The 10,433-nt window shown below is 25.8% G+C and overlaps 1 protein-coding gene across 1 annotated transcript; it reads right to left on the bottom strand.

The window, feature by feature from the left end:
• Positions 1 to 204: 204 nt before the first annotated feature.
• LOC115720851 (uncharacterized) lies at positions 205 to 1,174 on the bottom strand. Its single transcript, XM_030650036.2, has one exon. The coding sequence runs from the start codon at positions 923 to 925 to the stop codon at positions 395 to 397; it is 531 nt and encodes a 176-aa protein (XP_030505896.1). The 5' UTR covers positions 926 to 1,174; the 3' UTR covers positions 205 to 394.
• Between the last annotated feature and the right edge of the window lie 9,259 nt (positions 1,175 to 10,433).

Here is a 10,433-nt window from a genome sequence, read left to right as displayed (position 1 = left end):
TAGGGCTATTGGTCGCACTCGCAGAGTAATTTCTACAGGGGTTATAGGCTTCTTGGACACAAACTCTCCATGCTAGGATTTGATAGTAAAGAACAAAATTATGATGCTTAATAAGGCTAGATGGGAGTGTGGTAAAGTTGAAGTAGAATCGTATTATCATTTTATACCCCTTTGCCTCATTACCGCTAAAAGAAATACCATTAATTAATTATAACCTCTTTTTCTTTCATTGGAAACAAAAATATAATTATAACAACAGTACAATCCGAGCAAATGATTTGGCAAGAACTTCGAAGTGGCTAATTCTAAGATTTTTCATGACAAATCACGAATTTTTCATAACATAAGATTTCCTCTTCTATTCCAAGTCCTCACACTGTTGGAAAACATTTAATTACAGCTTTTGAGGAGGAAAATCAGTGGATAAAAAGCTATACACAAAAAAATCTCTGAGTTTTCCTTTAAAGAAAGTATTTTTCCTAAGGAGACCTTCCTTTTGAAACCCAACTTTCTCCAAAACCCTTTGAGATCCCTTATTCTCAACCTCAACATAAGCTTCCAGCCTTACCAAGTGGGGCAAGTCCTTGAAAACTTGAGGAACAGCTATGTTCATGGCTTGAGTAGCCACTCCTTGGCCCCAATAGTTGGGGGTCACACCATAGCCTATGTTGGCCTTAAACATGTCTTCATCTCTACCAGGGAAGACCGAAATGAAGCCGATCGAACGGTCATCGATGCATATGGAGCGGCGCCAAGGGTGAGGAATACAAACTTCTTTTATGAAAGTCAACGCTTCATCTTTTGAGGTCAACGTGTTCCATCGAAGATGTTGAGTCACTTGATCATCGCCTGCAAATAGCATCAAATCATCCACGTCCGTTAGATTGAATGGACGGAGTGTGACTTTTGATGGATTGATCTCCATATACTCTCACCAAAGACAATATACCTAATAATATTGTTAAGAGTTGAAAGAAATATAGTTCTCTATGTTATACTTTAAAAATACAGCTTTATCAAACTTTGTTACTAAATTGTGCATGACTTTACTTTTATTAAATCAGATATGCTAGTAAAATGTATCAGTATAATATTTTTATTAGTGTAATTAAATATTAAATTCTATATAATTTTTTTTTTTATTATTTATTTAAGCGTTTATATATTACAATTATGCATAATTTGAGACTCAAACTCAAAACCTTCAACACACACGCATCTTTTTTGAGCTAGCCTCAAGTGGTTAAATTCTATATAGTTAAGTAATTACAAGGTACTACTATACCACTAATAATACTTTATTAATTATATTATAATGTGGAGTAGGTTCTCAGCCATTGAATCTTTCATATAAATATATTCATATATAATAATGAGTGGAATTGCAAAGAAACTTCAGTTCTTGGTTTTATCATTAAATTGTACAATAATATTTTTTCGATTTATAATAAAAAAAAATGTATAGAGAGCAATGGGTGTTCATCCGATTGAGGTGAATTGTTGATTTTATATTTTGAATCTAATCCAATTTTTATAATAACTAAAATTCAATATGCAAAAAGTGTTGATTGGATTAATTATTTAAAATTAGTTATTTTTTATTATTGAATTATTTAAGAGTTTTTACAAAAATATTAAATTTTGATTAAAAGTCTATAATTTTACTGTCATATGGAATTTTTTTACAAAAATACTATCTTTTTATAAAACAACCGTAAAACAACAGCGAAATAATTAAAAAACAACCGTAGAACAATTTTGAAAACTTAACACCGTACACAGTATAAAACTTACACAATATTTTTGAAAAAAATTCCGTCCCAAAGTAAAAAAGTAAAAATTGAAAATTTCAGTATGTGGTGTAAAACCCTAAGAGATTTTTATAAAAATATTAGATTTTGGGCAAAAATTTACACTTTTATTGCAAACAAAATTTTTACAATAATACTGTCTTTTTTATAAAATAATCGTAAAACAACAAAATAGAACAATTAAAATAACAGTGGAACAACTAAAAAATAACCGTAGAACAACAGTAAAAACTTAACACAATGTACAGTATAAAAAATACACATTATTTTTGAAAAAAATTCCGCCCCACAATAAAAAAGAAAAAAAAGTAGAAAATTTTAGTATGTGGTGTAAAAATCCTATTATTTAATATTTATTAAAAAAATATTTTTTTTCTTCACATAACTAAGAAAATAAAACAAATTGTTGTATAATATCTCTAACAATAAATTAAAATAAATAAAATAAAAAATAATAAAGTCAAAGGAAGAAAAAAAATTGTATGTAAAAAATATAAATTTTATTTTAAATTATATTTTTCTTATAAATAAAAATAAAATATATTTAATTTATTAAATTTTAAAATATATTTATATCACATGTATTAAACTTTCAAAAAGAAATTTACTTGTAGACACTTTAAAATACAAATAATTATATAAGACAAATTTTATTATACTCATATGTTAATATTAAATAACCTAATTAACCAACTTTTAAACTTTAATAACTATTTTATCATACCATTAACTACTTAAATCAATAACTTTTACTTTTTTTTTTTCAAAGCATTTACTTTATCTTCTTTTTTAATTTTATTTTTTTAATTAACTATTATCTAAATCTTTTCTTTATTTATCTACTTGTTTGTTATTATATTATGATATTAATATCATGTGTAATTTGATGCTAATTAGTATTCAAAATAATAATATGTAATTATACATTTAACGGTATCATATTGTGTACTAGTATCTATATTTAGGTAAACTAGTTATTGTTATCCAAATAAAAATAATATATAAAAAAATACTAATTAGTATCTACTCATGCATGCTTTAAGTTTAATTACTACTAGTACTAAATAGTACCTAAAGTAATTATTTGTCCCACTAATATTAGATTTGTCTTCTCTTTTTGATTGATATTGAGAAGAGTTAGTATTACAATAGGTATTATTAAAATAATATTGAAATATTATATATATTATTATTATTCTAAATTTTGTTCACATGACGTGGCATGTTCACGTAGGCAAGACCAGAGCCAGGTAGAATACAACGTGTCAATAGGTAAACAAAGTCACTATGCGCAACATATTAATTGCCAAAGGACCCAAACACTCGGGCAAGTCAAGATACGAGAAAATTACCAACCAGGAGAGTCTGGCCGGACCACACCCTCGCCAGCCAAAAATGGCTATGTACCTGCCAGCCCCAAACAAAAGGTAGGTCGGCCAGCACATATTAAGAGCACCAAAAGAGGCCTGGTAGAGTGGTGGGGTGTTGGGTTTTATGCCCTAAATAAAACTCTTTACAATCTGATTAGTTATCAATATAAGAAATTTGAAGTGATTAATGTTTGCATGAATTTTACATGCTAATGGTTTAATATGTTTATTACATTTACACACAAAATCAGTTAAATCCAGATCATATGTTTATTCACAATTACAGTATCGTCAACACAGTGGAATGTGATTGTGATCATATGAATCAAAAGACTAAGTCCTTGTTTCATCAGTGTTTTGGATTTACACTAATGTGATAATCAGGGATGATGTGTACTTACACTTGGAGTAAGTGTTATGTTCTTTCCAGGACATTAGTAAAGTATACTAGTTTCGAATGTATGGAGTATACATTGGACTGAACCGATATTGCAACTAAGTTAAGATATTACAAACTTACCGTTATATATATCTTTGCAAGTCAATATCAGTAGTTGATCTTAAGATTAAAAGAATTTAAATCCTGATATGCTTAGGCTCAACTCAGGAGTACTATTCATGTTCTTTGATTTATTAGTTAAGCCTACTTTTGGGTCAGGGTGATACGTATATTTTGGGAACATGATAGTATGATTGAGTGGGAGTGCTGAACATAAATATGGAATCTATAGCTTCTACTGGTGTATAGAAGTCAAGTGATGATTCCCTTCGAGCTTAGCAAATAGAAGTAAATAGATGAGCTCTTGTTTAACTGACTAATTATTAAATCACTAAACACCATTTACAGGTAGCTAAGTGTTTTAAAGGGCAAAATACATTGAGGGGTGAGAACGGTAAAATTATCCCATCTCGATGTAAATCATCTATATAGAGGATCTTTAAATCACAATAAGATTATAACAATGGTTAAATGAGATAGCATATTGATATCGTGGAACATATAATATGCTCTATATAAGTCTCAGAGTGCAATTCTAAGTTCTAAGAGTGGATTCAACGAAGAATTAATAAGTAGGAATTTACTTGGTAAATTTGGTTCACTTATTGGAAGCTCAGCATATAGATCCATGGTCCCCATTCTAGTTGAGAACATTCTGCTTGTAAGACTCATTAATTGATTCGTGATTGATCAATTATAATTCTAAAGTTAGACTATGTCTAATTTGTGAATTTTCACTAAGCAGTGGTGAAATCATAAAGAAAAGAGATTCTAGGTTTATTTATTTATTAATGGACTTTATATGTCTAGTTAATAATTAAATTAAATGACAGTATTATTTAATAATCTATTTTAGTTATTAAATAATTAATTTTGGCATTTAAATGGTTAGAATTGGAAAATTGGCGTTTTTGAGAAAATAGAAATAAAATTTATTAAAACTGCAAAATCAAGTGGGGCCCATTATCACACCATGGCCGGCCACTAATTGTGGAAATTCAAATTAATATTTTCATTATTTTAATGCCAAATAATTCCTAACCTAAACCTAGTAGTTGCCTATAAATAGAAAGTGATGGCTCAGTCAAATCATAAGTTTTCATAACATCTTCTAACAGAAATTTTTCTCTTCAGAAATACTGAGCCTTCCCTATTTTCTATACCTTGGCCGAACCCTCTTCTCTTTTCCTCTTCTATATTTCGACCCTAGTGAAAGAGTAAGTGCCCACACACAGCAAGCAGTAACTCAATCATAGATTGGAAGACTGTGAAGGATCAAACTCAAAGAAGAAGGACATTCGGGCTCAGATCTTGATTATACTCTGCGACAGAAAGGATACAAGGGTTAGAGATCTGAGTGGAAGGAGACATTAATTCCGCTGCATCAATGTAAGGTTTTCTTAACTTTATATGTGTTTATTTTATCGTTTGAGAAAGTTCATATTTAGGGTGTTAAACAACATACTTGTGAGTAGATCTAAGATCCTGGTAAAATAAGTTCCAACAACTGGCCTCAGAGCCATGGTAATTGATTTTCTTGCAAGAAATTTGGACTTTAAAACGATTATTTGTTATTTGGATGGTTTCATGTTGTATTGAGTGTTATATGATGATTGATTGATGTTTGTGAATTTTCGTGAAAAATAATTGAAATTTTGTTTCTGGAATTATTTTTATTGGATAGTATGAAAAAAATTAAGCAATTTACTTTTTTACAGAATTCAATTTCGATTTAATTTGAATTAGTTATGATTTTTTGAAGATTCGAAAAAAAGATAAGGATGCTGACACACACACGCGCGCGCGGAACCGAGTGCATCTCTGTCACACGCGTGTTCGGACAGCATCCTGTCCGAAGCAACATGCACGAGTGTCTGAAGACACCCTTCCCCGCGCGCGGAAATCCTGCATGTTCCCCATTCCGCCGAGTTTTCTCGGCCCAGCACCTTGTGTGCGCGCGCGGACGGGTATGCGCTGCATCCCGTCCGTACAGCTCACAATTTTTTTCGTTTTTCTTTGTTTTTTCATGCTTTTTCATGGATTTAACTTCCGATTTTTTGTGTAGTTATGTATTTATATATTTACTATTCCTAATTCAATTCTAATTATCATAATTAATTTATTTAATATTTTTTTATTTTAATTAATGATATTAGTGTAATTTGAATTTGAAATTAGTAGATATCTATCTTTTTGCTTAATTATCTGTCTTATTTTTAAATTTGATTATATCTTATTTTTTTTTAAAATTTAAAGTCAGATATTAAATTTTTTAAATTAATTTTTTTTTTATAAATAATTTGACCTTATTTAAATTTAAAATAAGATAACTATAATCATGTAATTTTAAATAGATGTAAGATATTTTGCTAATTTTTAAATTTTGTTATTTTATTTATTTAAATTAAATTTAAAATCTGAAAAAGATTTTTATTTATCTTTTTTAATTTTTATTTATAAAATAACATTTAATTTTTTAAAAGTAGTTAGCAAATTTAGAAATGATATTTAGGTTAGTTGAAACCTAATTTTTCAAAATTGTAGGTTTAATTTTAATTATTTATTTTATTTTTTATTTTCGAAAATAAATAAATTTTTTTATTTTATTTTTTCGAAAAATTAAATATTAATTTTATTTATTTATTTAATTATTTTATTTTCGAAATTTATTTATTTAAAATTAAATAAATCCTACTTCCAACTATCCAGCTAACCTTGTTGCAGGAGTATATGGTTTTAGCTTGTTTATAAGTTTTCAAAACCTATTATTACTTGATTGCAAATAGTCATGGTTAACTTGTTGACAGATCCAATGATCTGATTTTAACTCATGGCTCCCTTGGTCAAGTTAATAATTTGTAACAGGTAAATTTTACAATCTTCTTTCATCTGTGTATGACCTAGCAACATGATAGGACCCATCCAATTGTGTGCCTGTGTGAGCCTATATGTTTATTTTATTATATAGATGCATATAAGTTGTTGCTAAATAAAATGTCACACCATGATAGATTTTATTTAGGTCCATTTAGTTCTTGGACCTATTAAATTAATAACAGTTATTTATTTTAAGGTTAAATTCCTCTCTTTTGAGCCTTGTGTGAGAGTTGGGAGCCATAGAAGTGGGTACGACATACTGAACCCAGCACCCCCCACATGAACTACCCCAATTGTGAAGACCCATTTGCCTGATTTGAATAACTGTACTAGGTTAATTATATTAGTTTGACCTAATAAAATTGAACTAGCAACATAATTAACTTTTAAAATATGTGAAAATTTATTTTCATTTTAATATTTTCAAGTTAATTTTAAGAAAAACACCTTTAGTTTTAGATATTATTTCTAGACAAAACTATTTGTATTTTTCTTGTATTTAATTAAATAAAAAAATTTAACTAACTAGATTCTTTCTGGAACTTATTTAATTAAATATTCCTATTTAAGTTATAAATTAGTTGTATCAACTGATTTTTCTTATCTAACTTAAATTTGAATATTTTATTTAAATTTTAAATTAAGTTGACGAATCCTAGGCATTAGTTATTAAAGATTCTTAAGATATTTTTTAAGTTAGTTTTAAACTTAAAATGGGATATTTTTCAAATTAAGTGGTTATAACTTAATTTTTGATATTTAATTAAAATTAAATTTGAAATTATTTAAGTTTTAGATTTTTTTTTTCTAAAGAACTTAAATTAGATATTTTTCAAATTTTTTGTTGAAAAGATACTTAGTCAAATAATATATTTTCTAGATAGTTAATTTCTAGACTACTTATTATTTCTAATATTTAAATAGGAAAAATATTATACATTGTGAAATTAATTATTTAAATAATTAATTTTGGTACAATTTTATTTAAGTATATTTTTCCTAGTATTAAACTAGAAATTAATAATTAAGCCTTCTCTACACTTAATTATTTATTTCTTGAATTTAATACATTTAATTAAATTGAAAAATTTAAATATCTAAGTTGATTCTCATCATGATACTTAAATATTTATTTTTCATGACACTTAATTAAATAGAAAATTATTTTTAGGTTGAAATTTATTTTTCAACTTAATTTTAAATAATTTTCAAAATATATATTTTTTTTATTTTATTAATCAATTTCGAAAATTGCATTTTAATTATGCAATTTTTTTTGACTTTATCTTGAAAAATAGATTGAGTTGTAAATTAATTATTTATTTTAATTAATTCTTGGACCAACTTAAATCAATGATTTTTTCATATATTGATTAATTTAAAATAATAAAATTTAAAATATATATTATTATTAGAAATTGAATTAATTAGTCAAAGGAAAATCTAGATAGGTGATATTTTTGCTTGAAGTATTTTTTTTCTAAGTTTTATTATTTTCGAAAATTTGTATAGTTTTATACTTTATTTTTCGAATACAATAAATATATTCTCAAGGAAATTTTTAAGGAAATATTTGCACCAACAACTATTATTATTAAATTATTTAAGAATTTACCCTTACCTATTTTAATACTCACAATTTAGGCATTTCTTTTTGATAGGTATACTAATGTATATTTATTGCTTCTCTCTCCTAAACTCTGCCTACATGCTAGTTTTTTTTTTCTTTTTCTAGACGGTAGCTTTTTTTTTTTTAATAAAAATCTTATTTTTTTCAAAATAACAGTAAACTAGGTTGATCAAATATATATTTTTTTTTACATTCTATTCTTTTTTTTTATTATTATTTTACATTCTTTTTTGTTTTTTAATCTAATTAGTAGTTTTAGAAAAAAATAATTATATGTATCAACGTGAATTGTAAATTATTTATGAAATTTTCTTAGACCATTTTATTGTTTTAAATACCGCTACACGCCTACTAAAATTAAAAATTAATCATATGATTTTATTTTACATTTTATTGACTCTCCTAGTTGATATACAATCAGATTTTTTTTTTAAAAAAAAAAAAATTATGTGAATAAACGACACAAATTGTTATTATTCTCACTTTCTTTATTTTTTTTTTATTTCAAAAGTTTTTTCAGCCACGCAATTTATTATTTGGACACAAAAATTACACTATTATAATCTATTTTTTAAAGTGATCATTTTGACATGTTAGAAGCATATATTTTTCTGCTACAAAAAAAAATGACTAAAATTAAAAGTTAGACTAAGGTTTCTTAAACAACAAAATAACACACTATAATTTAAAATGTAAACAAGAAATTATAAGTCTCCTCCAATATTTATCTTTTTACTTTTTTTTTTCCTTTTTGTTTACTTTTTCTTTTTCTGACATTATTATCTTCTTCATTTATTTATTAAATTGTTCTTTTGAAAAAATCTTCTTCATTTATTATTATTTTTTTATTATTCTTTTTCTCTAAATTTATTATTTCTCTTAGTTTTTTTATTTTTCCTCTAACACTTAGATATCTCTCTTACATTTTAGTGACTCCGAAAAAGGACGATCAGTGTTAAAAGAAACTTTTTTATTCCTTTTTTATATTTTGTAACAAAAAGTAATAAAATTTAAAATTTAATAAACTTTAACATATCAAGTAACATCATAACTTAACTTAAAGTCTTTTGTTATTTTGTATTTAAAAGTTAAAATATAGTATACTAATAATAAATTTATTTAATAAAAAGAATTTAATATGTTAATAAAAAAACTTATAAAGTTACCAAATAGTATCTAAAACATAATAGAATTAGTTACAATATGAAAATTATTATATATATTAATTTTAAAGTTGTCTGATCAAAATAAGGAACCAAATGTGTATGAGAAAAAAATTATCTTGAATTAATTTTTTTCTAATAAAAAGTAACTAATTGATATATTATTTACATCAAAAGCAACCAAAAGGTTGCTTTTTTTAAAATTTGCAAAACACTGAAATTTCTGGAAGCGAGATTTTTTTATTTTTTTCAATTTTCGGTAATTATTTTATATTTCGGTATTTATGCTGACGTGGCAATCAGTATTTGTGCAAATAATTTTCTTAAAGGTATTTTTATAAATAAAATCAATTTTAGGTATAATATTTAAAAGACCCCATTTTTAAGTTGCTACTTAATTTAAATTAATACAACTTAAATTAATTTTCTTAATATTTATATTTAAGATTATTACTAAGATGGAAATAATTAATTTTATTTCAATCACCATCTAAGTATAATTTTATAAATATTATATTAAATTCTTATTTTTTGAATTTTTAATTCTAAATTCGAATTTAATGAATATATTTATTAGAATAATAAAGAAAATACATTTTAAAGAATGAGCTTTATTATTATTAAGATATTCGATCTCCATTGTTGGTTTTACACCGCGTTTGTTTTAGTGAGTAATCCTCCCTAATGGAGGAACGTTCATTAGCAATTTCGCACCGTTTAATCTCGAAAGATAAGTAGTTTGTAAGTGTTTTATATGGTATGGATCACCCTAATGGTGGCGACCATATTTGACTTGCAAATTGCGAAACAATGGTAGAAGCTCATAAGATAGAATAGTCTTGACTCTCGCCTAAACGGGACAACGCTAGATTCCAATCTTGATTGAATAAAAGGTTGCTAGAATGTTTAACATTTTAGATGAGCTGACAACTCTATTCAATAGATGGTAGCTTTGACTCTCGCCTAAACGGGACACTGATATCAGTTTATTGAAAAACCTTGGAAATTATTTAGGATTGAATTTTTTAAGTATTTTCTCATATCATTCCTACTTGCTATGTGCTTATAATTTCTGAATTGATT

This window comes from Cannabis sativa, chromosome 2 (genome assembly GCF_029168945.1).
Source record: "Cannabis sativa cultivar Pink pepper isolate KNU-18-1 chromosome 2, ASM2916894v1, whole genome shotgun sequence".
Classification (NCBI taxonomy): domain Eukaryota; kingdom Viridiplantae; phylum Streptophyta; class Magnoliopsida; order Rosales; family Cannabaceae; genus Cannabis; species Cannabis sativa.
The sequence above is the reverse complement of the archived record's forward strand: the minus strand, read 5'-3'. Positions and strand labels throughout refer to the sequence as shown.